At 41.3% G+C, this 16,693-nt stretch overlaps 2 protein-coding genes across 5 annotated transcripts in view; one reads left to right on the top strand and one right to left on the bottom strand.

Annotated features, from left to right (window-relative positions):
• The window catches only part of pde8b (phosphodiesterase 8B), a 54,100-nt gene extending 44,889 nt beyond the window's left edge, over positions 1–9,211 (top strand). For all 4 annotated transcript variants that reach the window (XM_017307943.2, XM_017307940.2, XM_008423404.3 and 1 more), the window contains exons 19-22: positions 1,285–1,423; positions 3,297–3,464; positions 3,585–3,714; positions 6,281–9,211. In XM_017307943.2, the coding sequence (XP_017163432.2) occupies positions 1,285–1,423; positions 3,297–3,464; positions 3,585–3,714; positions 6,281–6,390 (547 nt within the window). In that variant the 3' untranslated portion in view covers positions 6,391–9,211. The remainder of the gene's footprint in view (positions 1–1,284; positions 1,424–3,296; positions 3,465–3,584; positions 3,715–6,280) is intronic.
• Positions 9,212–9,719: 508 nt separating this feature from the next.
• Positions 9,720–16,693, bottom strand: part of wdr41 (WD repeat domain 41) — a 10,012-nt gene continuing 3,038 nt past the window's right edge. The window contains exons 2-13 of the mRNA XM_008423409.3: positions 15,687–15,802; positions 14,898–14,946; positions 14,598–14,717; positions 14,458–14,520; positions 13,551–13,662; positions 13,355–13,417; positions 13,172–13,276; positions 12,566–12,750; positions 12,343–12,464; positions 11,284–11,369; positions 10,928–11,061; positions 9,720–10,828 (exon numbers count right to left, since the gene is read on the bottom strand). Coding sequence (XP_008421631.1) covers positions 10,688–10,828; positions 10,928–11,061; positions 11,284–11,369; positions 12,343–12,464; positions 12,566–12,750; positions 13,172–13,276; positions 13,355–13,417; positions 13,551–13,662; positions 14,458–14,520; positions 14,598–14,717; positions 14,898–14,946; positions 15,687–15,802 — 1,296 coding nt within the window. The 3' untranslated portion in view covers positions 9,720–10,687. The remainder of the gene's footprint in view (positions 10,829–10,927; positions 11,062–11,283; positions 11,370–12,342; positions 12,465–12,565; positions 12,751–13,171; positions 13,277–13,354; positions 13,418–13,550; positions 13,663–14,457; positions 14,521–14,597; positions 14,718–14,897; positions 14,947–15,686; positions 15,803–16,693) is intronic.

Here is a 16,693-nt window from a genome sequence, read left to right on the forward strand (position 1 = left end):
AGAAAAGGAAACAAACATCAGTCAAATAATAATAATAGTAAATGTAAATGGTATTCCTTTAATAACACAATTATTATGTTTTGGATCTGAAAAAAAATTACAAATCCATTTTGCTCATCTATTTGTCTCACTAAAATATTGCATTGATTGTTTATTGTTGAGCAGCTAAAAAAAAGCTAAATTTTATGGGGTTTTAATTAAACAAAAATAGTGGCCTTTAAAGTTTGGACGTCTTTAATATGTTATTTCAAGCATAAGCACCACCTACTACAGCTCTTCTACTGCTGACTGTGGCTATAAATATATCTCACAGCACATTTCATGCTAATGTGACTAAACACTTGAATCGTGATGTTTTATGGTTGTTGCTATGTGACGTAAATGCTAGTCAGCAGAAGTCAGTGGACTAACAGCGTGTAACTCTGGATGAGTGGTAAGAAGAAAACCGATGTTGAAAGAAAGCCTTCTGCTCAGCGAGAGCTGAAGGCTCTGAACTATTGCTAAAAACGCTGTGTGTGACAGGAACAAAAAGAAAAGAAAATGTGTTAAAATAAAAGTTAAAGTTTTCCATCAGCAGCACAGTGGGGAAGAGTGGATTGGTTGTCACACTTATTACTTTCTTCTACATTTCAAAAATTGCAATGCTTAGTCAGTGTGACCTTATTTATGCACCACTTTTAATGAAAATATAATTGTTAGTTCTTAAAAAATAACTTTCAATATACAATATTTAATTTAATATCTTAGCTGGGGGAAAAAACACTATAGAAGCAGCAATATCTCTTTTTTCATGAACTTATAAAACATATCCCAACTTGTCAAAAAATGAGTTGGTTCTAAAAACAGAATCATGTCTACCACAGAACAGAATATGGCCTAAATAAATCTATATTGTTTTATTTACGCTCTTTTTTCATTTTCAGTTAAGGAGTTTTTTTTTTTTCATTGTACAAATGGCTGCCATTTGTTTCACATGTGACAGTCAACCCCATCAGTGATTGTTAGCTAGTAGTTACAAGCAAGCCAATGCTACAGTCCAGCAAAGAAAAAAGCTGTTTTACAGAAAAGCTCTGCTTTTCCACCTTCAAATGAGTAGAAAGGCAGATGTTTAATTCTAAGTCCATTGATTAAAGACAACACAGAAAAAGCTATTTTGGACAATCAGACACAAACATCTTGTAACATCTCATTCTGAGGGATTTAGCGACCCATTCTCCCTTTGGTGTTTTAGCTGTCCGCTGACCCTCCTCTCACTCTGTCTCCACACGCTCTCGCTGCCATCAGGAATCAGTTCCGAACGCTGCGCCAGGCCATCATCGACATGGTGCTCGCCACTGAGATGACCCGCCACTTTGAGCACGTCAGCAAGTTCGTCAACAGCATCAACAAGCCAATGGCCGCCATCGAAGAAACCAGCACCAGTGTAAGCTTCAGCAGGTGTCGTTTTGATCTTCTGGGCCAGAAATGGTGGCTTTTTTAACTTAAACAAGATATGATAACAAACACTGGTGATTTTTAATATGCGCTATAGTCGGGGCGGTTACCCAGGGCGGCATCACAAAAGGGCGTGGCAACCAAGAACTAGAAAATACAATGTGCCGTCTAGGACAATTGCTACGTTACTGTACTGTTTGAGCTTTGTCCCAGTTTGAATGAAAGCTGATATCATTAAAAGTAATTTATAAATCAGTTGTATTCAGATTTAAATCAATTATAACCTCATACACGGTTTCTGCTGATTTCTGCAGCGACAGTGATCGGTTCTGCTGCTCCTCAGATTGGCCTGTAAAGTAGCATCGCCTTAAACCAGTTTGGTCTTAATTTAATACATATCTGGCCAAGTTTATTGTCAAATTTAATCACAGTATTACATGGTGAAAACATTTTTTTCATTCATCTTCACTGTCAGGATTTATTCTGCATTCTTGCTCTCCTAATTATCAGAAAAGTGTTGCGATAACAATTTAGATTTTTCCGATCAATTTCATTACGAATGAAGTGGCAGGAGATCGGTGTAAATTGTGTGAAAAGCAATAAAAGAAACCCGGAAAGATCCTTTCTGTGTGAGTCAGAAGAGGAAAACGCTGAGAATGAATCACAAAACAGTCGCTGCCGTGTTAGCTCTGTAACCCGGTTTGTTGTTCTGACTCTGCATCACACGAAAATTGAGAGTGCTGGTTCACAGGCGGATGTGTTGCAGACTGCAGGATGTAAAACAAGTTGTGGAGCTGCTGCTGGTAGCACATGTATTTTATTTCCTGAGTCAAGTTCACATGAAAGGCTGCAGCTTGAAAACCAATTTGGAAGATTTGTCACGTTGATCCTGGGAGACACGTTTCCATGGTACCTTACCAAATGTTTACTGAACAATTTAGTGATTTTTTTTTTTTTTTAAATGTACAAGCAGCAGAACTCAAAGCAGTATTCCAGAGGAGGCTGGGAAGCAGCTGTAGTTCATAACAAGGTGCACATCATCCATGGATGTACTGCAGACAATAATACTGGTATTTATTTCAAAGCAGTATTTTTCTCTTTTAAAATCTAAAAGCTTTGTTAGCTTCATTTTGTGGCTCACCTCCCAGGGCTGCGTGGTCTTAGGGGCACCATAAGTAAACAAACTTATCTGTCACAGGCGCCACAAACTGGTTTTTAAACTGGTTTTAATTAATTATTTTTGATGGAGATGGGGCACAGAAGGAGGGGCTTATTTCAGCAAACAGCCACCAGTTAGATGTAGCAAACACCAAACTGTGCAAACTGGCTGCGTTTCCATTACAAATGTGCTCAATACTTTGTTGGAATTCCACTAAAAAAACCCACAATTTTCCAATTGCGGCGTTTCTATTAAAAAAGAAATGCATGAATAAAATCAAAAGTGAGTAAATTTGTTCACATTATAAGTCGTGAACAAATTATTTGTTGCAACTTCCTGTCGTCTTTTCCGCCATTTCTGCCAGTAGTAACATCTGGTTGTTGATCACATGATCCATGCGATACAAAAACCGTTTCCAGGTTTACGAAATATATTAATTTTGATACGGACGAAAAACCACTTCATCTCAGCGCAATAACTTTATCATAAAATTTGAGGGTATTTTTTCGAAATTGCCGTTTTTCCATTAAGCAAATTCATTTTCATAACTTCAAATTGTGCAATTATGTGGCCAACGGAAACACAGCTACTGCGTCTTTGTGCTCCCAGGATTAGCCGTTGTCTACGTTAGCATGTTAGCAGATCTGAGTCACTGACGTTTCTGTCAATAACGTCGCTTATTTCTGTGTGATGCATCCAACAGAGCACCAACAGCGACTGCGAGGGCCAGAGCAACATCAGAAACTCTCCAGAGAACCGCCTGCTGATAAAGCGGATGCTAATCAAGTGTGCAGATGTGGCGAACCCCTGCAGGCCTCTGGAGCTCTGCATCGAGTGGGCGGGCCGGATCTCAGAGGAGTACTTCGCCCAGGTGGGAGGAGAGGGGGGGGGGAGGAGGGGGGGGTGAAAGGGAGACAGCCTTTTGTTCCTCATCACCACTTTGGTTGTTTTACTTTGAAGCGACTGAATTGGTTTTTGTCTTTGCTCGCAGACGGATGAGGAGAAGCGACAAGGGCTGCCCGTGGTGATGCCCGTGTTTGACAGAAACACCTGCAGTGTGCCCAAATCTCAGATCTCCTTCATAGACTACTTCATCACAGATATGTTTGACGCCTGGGACGGTAAGAGCAACATTTCCCGCACCGCTGTGGGTATTTTATTAAATGTATTTTTACATACATAGGGAGTTTATTTATTAAAACAGGCCTCTGTGTTCCTAAAAACTGAAAGTCAGATCAATGCAACAGCTTTCCAAGAAATAAAGTTCTCCCTGTTCTGGAGAAAATCAGCTTCATGGCTCTTCCTCACATGTTCCAGCTGTTTCCCCGAAGACCATCGGTTCCATTCTCATGCGTTTAAAAACGCTTTGTTCTTGTTTTCCTCTTGATGCTCCTATTATGGCCGCGCTGCCTCCAGCAAATGTTTAGCAGATTTACTATGAAATAAGAACTGATTCTGCTCATGGACTGGTTTAAGGTGTCAAAGTTTAAAACAATTACATTTTTTTTAGTAGAGAAACACTTTCCCTCTCCCACCTGTTGCTATGGGCTGCCAGTCCATTTTAGCTGAATGAGGCAAGTTCTCACCAAAAATCTCCCTTTTACTAAAATATTTGCTGTTTGGAAATGTTTAAAATGTAAAAAACTAACAAACTGAGATAAATGTGGCTTCTAAAGCAGCTACTCTTTAACTTTCCTTTAAGGTGACGCTATTTTGAATCTCCAAGGGTAAATGAACAGAATACCAGTGGAAACATGGAAAAGCTGGACAAACATATCAACAAGTAGCATTTGTTTTACTGGCATAAAAAGACTGTCCAGTGATTATTGAGAAAGGTAGAAGTAATTTCCAACATGTTATTTTTAATAAAGTGTAAATGATTTTTTTCCCCTAAATTGATGCTACTTTTCAATAGCTGAATTTAGTTTAACATGTCATTTATTTAACCAGGGAAAAACTAAACTCTTTTCCGGCAGATGGATTTTGCGCTAAACTTTGCGCTATTTAAATTTGGATGGCTTTATGGTGAAACAAAAAGAAATTTGAAGTCATATTTTAATGGAAACAGAACTCGTCTGAGCTCGACCTCCGAACTACAGTCCAGACAGAATGACTGAAACCAACCCGTCAGCGCTAAAAAGAATTAGAAAGGAAATAGATTCCTTATATTAGCTCCTTATTCCTACTAAAGTTCCCTGTTCCTACGAACCCCGAGAGGAAAGCTGTTTACTGTCAGCGCGGCTCTGATGTCACGGAAAGACTTCTAATGCTAGTGGGAGAAACTGGGAGAGTGTCACAGGATGGGGGTGAGTTGGGGGGTAGTTGGGAAAGTTCTAACTGGGTTGCGGGGAATCCGGTTCACACATAAACACAAGGCGCATACGACCCACCGGGGTCGCTGTCGGTTCATGTCAGGGGTCACAGATGCAGCGCGGGCCATCAGTGAGCCGGAAGCCAGGATGTAAACAAGCGAGCGAGAGAGCACTGGGAACGTACACACAGTGGAGCGAAAGGAGGGAGAGACACAGACACCTCTGAGCCCGTCAGCCCCTAACTGTGGGACGCACATCACGTTAGCCACCACGCATGAGCCATTTCAGACCAGCAAGGGTATTTGTAGTTAAGTGTTATCATCTAATCCTTTTAGAAACATTTTTTGTTGGATGTGTAGTACATAAAATCTGTGTGAAATGAGAGCAAAGTCACAGACCTGGGTCACATTTTAGTTAACCACATATCCACTGGTGACACCAGAAGCCTAGAAGTACTGACTCATCCCTCAAAGCTGCAGTATGTAGCTTTTATAAACAATGTTTTTTTTTGTTGTTTTTTTTACTTGCTTGTTGAAACGATGGTGTGGCAGCATGGTGTGACACAGATAAACCGTGAAAAAGTCCAGCTCCTCTTCCTTCTCCCAGTGCTAACTAGAAACAACCAATCAGAGGCAAGTGGCGGGTCTTAGCGCTGCCAATCACAATTTCACGTGGCACGTTTTATCCCCCTTTCCCTCTTCCTTTGCTCTCTGCTACTGCTACAGCTTTCCTCCATTGGTGTAGTTTGTGGTGAATGCTAAGGCTAATTAGCATAGCCACTAATGACGGCAGACAAACTGTCTTCTGTAACTGTAAGTTATTTCTCCACCATTTAGCAGTGAGGACATGAGGTTGATTAACAGCACTAAAACCCTCCTCCTGGCTCTGATTGGTTGTTTTTGGCCAGGAGCGAGGTCTGCTACCTGCCTCAAAAGCGGTCTCCAGTTCACTTGGCATTCACATATGCATTGGTACCGCACCAGATTTCAGCCAAACTGAGGGTTTTGTCCACATCAGGCGAGTTGGATTGCGCATTCACCTCCCCAACCGAACTGGACTTTCTAGGCAAGCGGACTGCAGTTGGAGTAAGGCGAACTAACTGTGATTGGTGTTGAGTTATTAGCCAAATTCTTTGAAAAGTAGATTATATGGTTGTCAGCTGGAGATATTTCGAGCAGGTGAACAGAGAAAATCTTCATCAGTGCAGACAGAGCATCTGCATTGTGTAGTTTGAGAGAAAGGGAGAGTGTGTTGATTAAAATATATTTAGCTGGTGTTTAGTAAGTTTAAACTACCTTTTAAATGCACCAAATGGTACACCTGTGTCAATATGTTTTGGTGAATATTTTACCAACTCCTGCTTTGTGTGCTGCAGCCTTTGCCAGTCTCCCCAACCTGATGGAGCATTTGTCCGAGAACTACAAGTACTGGAAGAACCTGGACGACATGAAGTGCAAGAGCCTGCGTCCTCCGCCGCCCTCCTGATCTCCTGATCTCCTGATCTCCTGATCTCCTGCCTGATCTCCTGCTCTCCTGCTCTCCTGCTCTCCTGCTCTCCTCTCTAAAACAGTTAGTCATTTCAGCCGCAGCGCTAAAGTAGCGCATACGGCGAGGAAACGAGGCCAATTTCCTGACTAAAAGGAACGAGGTCGCTGACTGATGAGCACTGTGGCGCTGATCTCGTCTTCAATCCCGGACGCTTTTCTCGTTCCAACTGAACACGGTGTTCCACCGCCATGGGAAAAGAAAAAAACAAGTTTTTACCTGATAGCCCGAATGACTGTCATCCGCCATTTTGTTCTGGCGCCTCTTTGAAAATGCATGGGCCTCACGGCTTACCCGACAATCCGTACCAAACAGTGTAACACGCCGAAAATCTGCACTTTAGCAAATCAAGACATTTGAATTTTGAGCTCCGTTTTGCTCTTTGCAAAAAAAAAAAAAAGTTTTTTATTTTTTCTTTAAACCCTGTCATTTTATCTCTGAGTGTGGTTGCAAAGGAGCGACGAGAGCAAGAGGCGCTTGGCCGAAAGGTGAGCATCTCTAGCGATTGGGCTTCTTTGTAGATGTGAGTTTGCATCTCTAAAACTTCTGATACAGACTTGTGAAGGTGCTCAGCTGGAATTATTCATCCTTAATATCTAAAAAACAAAAACAAAACAAAACAAAAAAACATGTGTGTGGGACCAAACTGTAAGCAACCCCAGTAGCCCTGAGCAGGAAAAGTGTTGTAGGAAAGATTCCAAGAACAGATCTCTGGAGACGGCAGGGTGCGCCGATAGTTCAGCCTCATAGATAAAACCTGACAACCAAGGGCTGTTCTGTGTGCTGCGGACGTTTTAAGATCATGTAGCCTGAAAAAAAAAAAAATCGAATCTGCAGCTTTAGCTTCTTTCCCGTCTTTAATGTGTGTGAAAGCAGCCGATGTGGACGATGGAGATGCTTTTACCGAACAGAATGCACTGTACTGGGGTAAATGTCGAACTTTTAGCTTTGCGACACAAACTGTAGAAATGAACTGTGAGCATCTCAGCGCAAATTTTATGTGGATAAAACTTTTATTTTAGTAGTTTGGGGAAGAAATTGTCCTCACAGAGCAAATTCAGTTGTTACACTGAGAACATTCAGCCATTTATCCTCTGATTTGTCACACATCTTTATAAACAAATGTGACTCAGTCTGACCCATTAGTTGTTATCCAGTAAGATCTCTGAAGCCATAAACACGACCAATGACAATTCAGTTGAGTTTTTTTTTTAAATAAAAAGACAAAAAAAGAAAGAAAACCTGATCAAATCACAGATATGGTAGTATGCCCTCTGGTGGACATAACAAAGATTTGCACATCAAACAAGCAGTTAAATGTGAGCAAGAAATCACTTCTTCTGTAATTGTACATTTATTCATATATGATTTTTTTTTTTTTACAGATACGCAAATTTTTTGGTCACTTTTAGTTGAAAAAGTATGGCAACCACAAAAGCAGCCAGCAGGAGGATATTATTGGTGATCCTCTGAGCTGCAGCTACACACTGCAGAATCAACCAAAGGCACAGAGATTCCCTCATAGGTGCCTTACATCTCACTTTTCTCCTCACACACTACAGCATAGTCATAGTAATGGCTCCTCCTTTCTATACAAAGTGAATCACAAGAAAAGCCATAAGTGTCGTCGGTGATTTTTAGGATAAAAGAAAACACATCTGCGACGTTGTTTCGCGGTCTTCAGTCGTCCCGTCACAGCGGTCCTGGGTTTTACATTAAAAGGTTGCATTTTGTTGTTCGTTTTGCTCATAGTGTCAAATACCTTTAAAAAAACACACACACACTCACACAACTTCATCTAACATCGCTGTATTTATTGTCACTTTACGGATGATCACTTCCTTACAAAAACGCCTTAATCCTGTCGTGTGTCGCTGTTTGGTTGTGCTTTGCTTGTGCCACACTGTAAAACTACCTGATGCGTCTGCTGTTCATGTAAATACTCAGCATTTGCCTTGCTTCGCTTTTAATGTTTCTTCTTATTTAGTAAGGGGTGCAAGTGCAAAATTCTTATCTTATCTATCAGGTCAGTTTGCCAACTTAGCGACTTTGTTGCTATATTAAGTGACTTTTCAGACAAAATTAATTGGTGAAAATTGGAATCGGCAGGTCAGGCTATGAAGGATCGTTGAACGACCAGAAAGCTGCAGTCAGTGCTCCCCTGTTATTCACATTTCGGCTCGTCGTGTACAGAAATACAGAGAGCTGAAACACGGTTCCAGCTCAGATTATTTCACGGTCATGAGAGAAACATTTTTGCTATCCTGTAACTAGAAATTTTAGAGAGAGAGACAGATTTAAAATATTTAATATTCACACTTCAGACAGTCATGCCTTTTCCGCTGAGCAGCAGCCGCTACTTGAATGCAACATGCATTCTGTCTTTTAGCCCGGCAGAACCACAGACAGCTTCGCCTTCAGTGACGGCCGTGCCAACCCTGAGCTTTGCACCATTTATAGACGAAATTGTCATCAGAGAGATATATATATGTAGAGTTGAGAAAAATCTATTTTTGTGAAAATTATTATTAACATTGTTATTATTGCCCATGACAACTGTACTGTGTGTTTTTAAAGATTTTACTGCCTCTTGCATAATAGTTTTATGTTTTACGCTCCAGCTTCCTAAATTCTGCCATGTCTGATTGTTTTCAAAGCTACGTGTATTTTTCTCTCGCCACGTTATGTCTTATTTTTGACATTTCTGTCAAACAAAATAAAAGTATTGTGAGAGATGAATAAAGCATTATTTAACTATGAAGTGGCTACATCACTGTCACCAACGCAGATGTCTACGCTTTTAGTTTACGTCTGGTAAAAGTTTTATTTACCAGTTAACCTCCATGTTCAACATTGCTTCATTCTCTAAGCAAAATATGTGAAAGCTCTGGTGGATACACTGGTGTCCAGTCCTGCTTCAGGTGGCATTTTGTTATAGATGGTCTCACATTTTTCACCACCACAATCTGACTCATGGGAGAATTCATAGTGGATTCATTATGGCGAGCTAGCCAGGAGGTATCGCCAAACCACAGCACCTTCATCCATGTTTCACAGATGATGTGAAGATCTTTACCTGGAGTCTGCATAAAATAATCCCAAGAGTTGCAAATGACCCTGCAGCCATAGTTTTGACACCACTGGTTTAGAGGTATAGAAGCAGCACCAGAGCAGATCCGGGTAAAAATGGAAAATATATTTACATCATCACATGTAAACAGAAAAACTAAACTTTCTGCGTAGCTACATGGAAAAAAAACAATATCCCATTAGTTTGAGAAATATGATTTATTTCATGAATAAATAAACGTGCAATATCACATTTACAATGCGTGACATTTAAAATGTGAGCTTTGTTTGGCACTGATTGGTGCAATTAATTAAGACAGAACAACTTAGGAAGATTCTGGCAGCTGCCTCCATAACTTTCACCAGTATAAGCTGTAAAGAAAAAAAAAGATTCATTTAATAGTGAATGAAGATTCATTTAATCTTCATTTAAAGGCTGCCTGTTTTTAACACTGGGTTTAAGAACAGGCTATCCGCACTTGAACTGAAGACTTTTTTAAATGCCACTTTGAATTAAATTTAAGAATTAAAAGGAGGATGAGATCGTCCTGTAGTATAATCATGTTCAGCATAAATTGTGATATTTCTGGGCTCCGTTTGCGAGTCTCGTCAGTGGCTTCTCACTGCATATGAGTCTCTCAACGCCACACAAAAGTTTTAGCTTCAACGTTTTTTGCCTGGAGTAATAACGTAGTTAAGATGTCTGCGCCCGACTCAAGCTTTTGGCTGACAGAAAACTACATGAGATTAAATAGTCCTGCTGCAACAAAATTTAAGATCTGACTCCTATCTTTATTAAGACCAACTTACATTTTTATGAATTAAAGACATCTTAATGCCTTACATTTAGAAACATGGATTTAAAATGTTTTAAGGATGCATAGACACCCTGAAAACGGAAAACGTGAAATTTTGTTCCCTCTTATAGAACCACAGCAGGGATTTTTTGTTTCTTACCTCAAACACGATTCAGCTCTATGGATCTCAAACAATGATGAAAAGAAAAGCAATATTTTTTATTTCATTCACTTTAACTAATGAACTTTCCTCAATAAAAAAATAAACAACTAGTCAACCAATGAATGTAAACAGCAATCATCAGTCTACAGTCATATGATGAGCGAGGCAACGATCATCGTCCTTCTCTCCTGAGTAAAGGCTTTCGCTTTCAGAGTCCTCCGTTCTCCTCCAGCTTCTGGAACAGCGCCTGGCTGCGCAGCCGGGACTGCCTCTCCCCGTCCTTCCACAAAATCAGCAGGTGGTCCGTCGAGCACGTCACCAAGCCCTTCTCCCTGAAGCTCAGAAACATCTGGAAGAAGAAGTCTGGCGTTGGCGGCTGAAGAACACCGGCGCCGTCTAGAATGTGCTACGGAACGTTAGTCATGTCTAAAATCTCACGGGTACGTACCTGGACCGCTCCCGAGTGTCCAATCAGATCTCCAGTCAGCTCCAGCGTCCTCAGGTTGGGGATTTCCAGGGCCTTCTTTGACTGAGGACCGAGCTGTTTGCTCGACCGTCCAAAAGTCCACATACCGAAGAACCCTGTTAAAAAACAAAAAGGATTATTTGCAACAATACTGCAAACATTTCAACATTTGGGGAATTTGTGACAGTTTAGCATCTCCATGGAAAATGGAGAAAAATTAGACATAATCTCACATTTTTAAGCAATGAAAATCTGAAAAGTGATTTAGTCCCCCCTAAAAAATTAAGGACTATAGCTTAAACCAGAAAACACAACTGTGCGTGCGTGTGTGTGTTGACCTGCAGACGCAGGTTCAGCAGCCAAAGGTAAATCTTGAATCTCCCACATCCTCACGCTGCCGTCTTCAGAGCACGACATCAGCTCACTGAAACAGAAAGTGTCACACACCATCAAACACACAGCCATCGAAAACAGTTCAGTTTGTTCTCATATTCCCCCCCCCAACATTGATGTCTGTCTACATTTTTTCCCCTCTTTCTCCTGTCTGATTGTAAACTGAGACCCTTTGGATCCTTTTCAGAATCTCTGCAAAATGTGGTTTTAGTAAAAGAATGGATATGAGCAAATGTGAGGAAAATCCCACGAGAATATGAACTTTCAGATCTTCTGTACATATATTTCTGTTTGGGTCTTTTTACAGAAGAAAGTGCCTGTCACTATATTAGTCACTGATTGAAGAAACATCCCAATAAACTGAACTTAATTTTCACAAAGATGCTACAAATGAAACAGGTTTAGAACAGCAGCACCCTCGTGTGGCCAAAACGTGTGTTACGCTATGTTCATTTAAATGCTTACAAAATACTTTAATATTTTATGATTTAGTAGAGCCTATAATGAACATTATGTACACAGCCTATAATAAATTCTTTTCCAGGTGTAAACAGAAGTGGTTCAAAATTAAAGTAACAAACTGAGAGAATCGTTTGTTAAAAAAATACATAAAAGGTCAGGACGAATATTAAAAACAATTGACTTAAAGTTAGAGGAATTCAGGGGTGGAGTTACAACTGTGCGTTTTAACTCTTTAAATGTATATAAAACAATTACTGACTTAAAACAAGCTCCTATATATTGCTGAAATGATACTTGTAAGTTGGTTTTATCTAACCCTAACCCTGGAACTAATATACTTGTACTTTAAACCAAACAAAAATCCTCTTTATTTTAGCAGCGTAATGGTTGATGTGTTTTCAGTCTCCGTCTAGATTTCAGGAATGCCTTCAGATTTGTTCATTCAACTCATTTGGCTGCAGAGCAATAATCAAATCAAGTATCAATAACAGTAATTACTAAATGAATAAACTATTGAACAAAGACAAGGTGCAGCCTCGTACCCGTCAGACAGCAGCATGGTGTGCAGCACATTGGAGTCGTGTGCGGCCCTCCTGTAGGCCACCACAGCTTTGGTCACAATGTCGTACACATACAGCCCACTGCCCACCGCCGCCAGGATCAGCTACAAAATAAAAGCACACTGGATTTTTTTTTCTTTCCTCTCTCTCAAGAAAACCGTCACCTCCATGAAATATGGCACACTGCCGTAACTGCTGCTCTCACCCTCCCATTGGAGGTCAGGTGCTGGATGGACATCTCACTGGGCTTGGGAGTGGCCAGTCTGATTTCCATCTGGCTGCTGGGCTGAGACTCCTCCCACAGGATGTGCTCGTAGGCCACATTCCTAAAGTTAGCAGAGTCCCACAAGATCAACTCGCCCGCGTGGGAACCGCTGGCAAAAGTCCCGTCTGGGGGAGCAAGAAACCAGAGATTCTCCAAATAAAAATTATTCAAAACACAAAAGCAAAACAGGAAACGTTTCAGCTTTACGGAAGTCGGGAGCGGGTTAACGTTCTCTCTGTCTTCTCGAGAAGACCATCGCGAAATTAACTTGTATCAAGAAATTGTCAAATTAACTTATTTCAAGAAAACAAAAAATTAACAGTGAATTACTTTGCTATCTTGAGAAAACCATCAGAAAATTAAATCCCCTTGAGAAAACCGGAAGATAACTCATTACCTCGAATTTAACAAGACGTTAACTCGTTATCTCCAAAAAATAGAAAATTAACTTCATAACTTGAGAAAACCGAATACGACCGCTCTTGGCTTCCGTACGTCTTCAATGCATATTTGCAGGGGTTTTTTTCCCTTTGCAACCAAGCTGACCGTTGACGTTGATGAGAGCTCGGATCTGGTCGTGGTGATCAGAACAACGCGTGATCTCATCCAGCAGCACAGATGAATCCGATGACAGGGTCAATCTGTAGATCACTGTGTGGAAGAGAGACCCAATCATTCACAGCAACTTTAACGCTTCGTCACCAGATATAACCCAACTCCTTCAGTCACCTATCTCTTTATCCACAGCCACTGCCACACAGTTCTTCGGCAGTTCCACCAGAGCAGCAATTCCTGCAATAACACCAAAACATTCACCGGCGTGCTCTCAACCAGCAACATCACAGGCAACCCGTTGCTGGTGCAACAAAACGGACAACGTTTCCTCTGCTTTACTTTTGTTTAATTGTGTTTGGTTTGCTCTCACCGGTGTCGCTGTGCTTTTGTCTGTGACACAGCAGCTGGAAGTCTTTGTCCCAAACGCACAACTCTTCCCCGCCAGAGAGCCACACAGACAGCCGCTCCAGCACCAGCAAACACTGACACACACATATACACACACACACACACACACACAGAGGGAGAATGATCAGAGCAGGAAACACACCCCAAAGATGCACAGAGAACATCTTCATGGATGAGAAATATAATGAACCTGTACATGATGCAATTAACCTTCATCTGCAATCAAGAAAAAAAAGAGGCAATTACAGGTTTTACCCTTAAATAATAGCTGCGGAAAAATTCATTAAGAGTCAATTTCAGATTCCACCATTATCAGCGAGCAGTTCCGGGGTCCGTTTGTTTTATGTTCAGTTTGGCTCTTGACTCTTCTTGAAACGCAAAAGCAGCTTTTCTGTTAACCGCGGACGCGGTTATTTACGCCCTCTGGGTGGAGAGGTTCGCTAAAGCCTGACAAGTTATCAAAAGTGAGCAGCTCTAAGATTTCCAGAGGGTCTAAATCTGTTTAGAACACTGCCCCCTACTGCCCCTACTGCCTGATCCCTAGTACATTTTCACAGCTGCTCAGGTGGCTAAAAACTTAACGATTACAGATTAAGTTGATCAGATGTTCATCTCAAACCTTAAAAGCGTTATTTGACTTCCAGTGTCAGTACAAGGAAGTCACAATAAAAATAACTAACTTATAAAAGCGTACAATCCATTAGACTGGACATTTGTTTCGTTGAAATGATTTTCCCCTCCATTTATTGTGTTTTCTGTTTGTCTTTAACTCATGTAGTTGATAGTTTGCTCTCCGTGTTGTGACTTTTGGACTTCACGGCGGCGCGTCCGCTAAGAACAAACGCTTGTATCGAATCTCTTCCTGGTACCTTCACAGAAGACTGCAGGTCTGAAATGGTCTGCACTCTGTTTCCTGTGTCAGGATCCCACAACTGACAGCAGAGTCAAGGAGTATGAACAACGGCGACGTGAAGGAGGCTTTGTGCGACTGTGCGGGTCTGGAGGATACACTGAGGCTCCGGTCTGAGGAGGCGGTGATGAGCGACGTGAAGCCGTCACCGCAGGAGAAGGTGCTGATGGCTGTGATCTGCTGGGCGTGTCCTCTGAGCTCCTGCAGCCGCTCTCCTGTCTAAATCAGACAAAAACAACAATGAAGACACACTGCCTTGGAGAAGTATTACCATTTCAGCTGTTCCACATTTGGTTATGGTTCAACCGCAAACCTTAATGTATGTTGACAAGACATTAGCTGAAAAAAAATAAAAATAAAGATGCATTTTGTATCTGCATTGGGACTGCGGGTCGTTACCTCGACGCTCCACACCAGCACCAGGCCGTCGTCCCCCGCCGAAGCAAACCTGGAAGATAAAAAAAAAGCGATCAGTGCGCCTCGGCTGCCCGCTCCACGTAAGGGGATCGTTTCCACACCACCTTCAGTCGGGAAACCCAACAGAACGTCGGACTTATGGACTCGACTCGCCCTCTGACCCTGAACCGTCTTTCTTTCAAAGAAAGAAAAATAAATAAATCAACACAGGATGAACTGATGAAACAAGAGATTAAATGAAAAGAGAGGAACTGTTGAGGATGTATTTCTGGGACTTTCAAAAGCAATCTGGAGGGAATTTTCTGGCCTTTGCCCCCCACCCCACCTCCGACCGCAAGCCTTCAGGCCCCCGAGGAGGAGATTATTACCGCAGGAGTCCAGGCGTAAAGCGACCCCCACCTCCTGACACATACACACTTACTTAGCTCCGTTATAAATCCCCATCTGACCACTTATGCTGACCCAGTGTAGCATGCCGGCCTGCTGCTTGGCTTCTTTTTGTTTTTTTTCCTTTTGTTGTATTTTTATTTTCACAAAGAGAGACCGGCGGCGCCGTTCTATCTGCGTGCGCGGACGGCATTAGAAGTCTACTGCGCGCACAATCGCTATCTAGTGATGATGGGCCTCTTGTCATGCTCTGGAAGTTTGTAGTAGGTGAGGATCTCCTGTCAATCACAGAGGGATGGAGGCCAGCCAAGGGTGGAGAGGTTAGAGAAAAAGGTGGTAGTGGAAGGAGGGTGAGGGAGGTGGGGGGGTTTGTGGTCGGCTTACCTGAAGTCATCAATCTGCACCAGAAATCGAACGATGTCAAAATGTCCTTTCAGCACCTGCAGCTCAGTGAAGCAGTTTTTGGGCTGTTCCTCTCCGATGCACAACACGGGGCTTTTCTGCACACACAGGAGAGACAGAGGCAGGGAGGGAGAGAGGGAATGATGTGGTGAACTTTTAAAAACTACTATTTGTTGAGGGGAGAAAAAATAATTATATATATATATATATATATATACAGATGTGAAAGTAGTTTAAAATTTTGGGGGGTACTATGACAAAAAAATAAAAATAAAAAATAAATAAAAATTATATATATGCATATATATATCCACTATTGTGCACAGAAAGGTAGCAAGCATTTTACTTGCACACACACACAAGCATGCATGCACGCACACACACACACACACCCACATACACCTACTAAGACATGCTACTCTGTGTTACTGACATCGTGGAGATTCCTACACACGTCTACATCTTGAAATAGCACCTGATCCAAACTCTTGCCTGAGTTTGGGTCAGTTTGGGTTTCTTGTTCTTGAAATCTGCCTTTGAAATACAATCATGAAGCCTTTTTATCCCCTGAATGACACAAGCCAAGAACTTTTGGGTTCTGGACCTCAATAAAATTATGTATAAGTGCAGGTCTGGATCGCTCTTCTGCTTTTGTTTCTTATGTTTGGTAAAATAGTCACAGCATTAAATTGTCTGCGAAAATTAATAAAAATAAATATAATAAGTCACAGACTGTTCCTAGCACTGTGCAATGATTAATACATGAATAATCCTAATGGATTAATAGTAATTAAAAATAATAGTGGATCAAAGGCTTCAGAACATTTATACCACAGCAGGTATGGAAAACCACAAAAGCAAAAATTAAATCATATACAAATCTATTAATCTGTTCATGTTAAATAAATAAAACGTATAATGTTTTATTTAAGTATTTATGTCAGCTTGAGTCATGCAGATCTGATCTGATCATTTCCATAGCAACAATC

The sequence above is a fragment of the Poecilia reticulata genome, chromosome 12 (genome assembly GCF_904066995.2).
Source record: "Poecilia reticulata chromosome 12, P_reticulata-male-v2, whole genome shotgun sequence".
NCBI classification, from domain to species: Eukaryota; Metazoa; Chordata; class Actinopteri; order Cyprinodontiformes; family Poeciliidae; genus Poecilia; species Poecilia reticulata.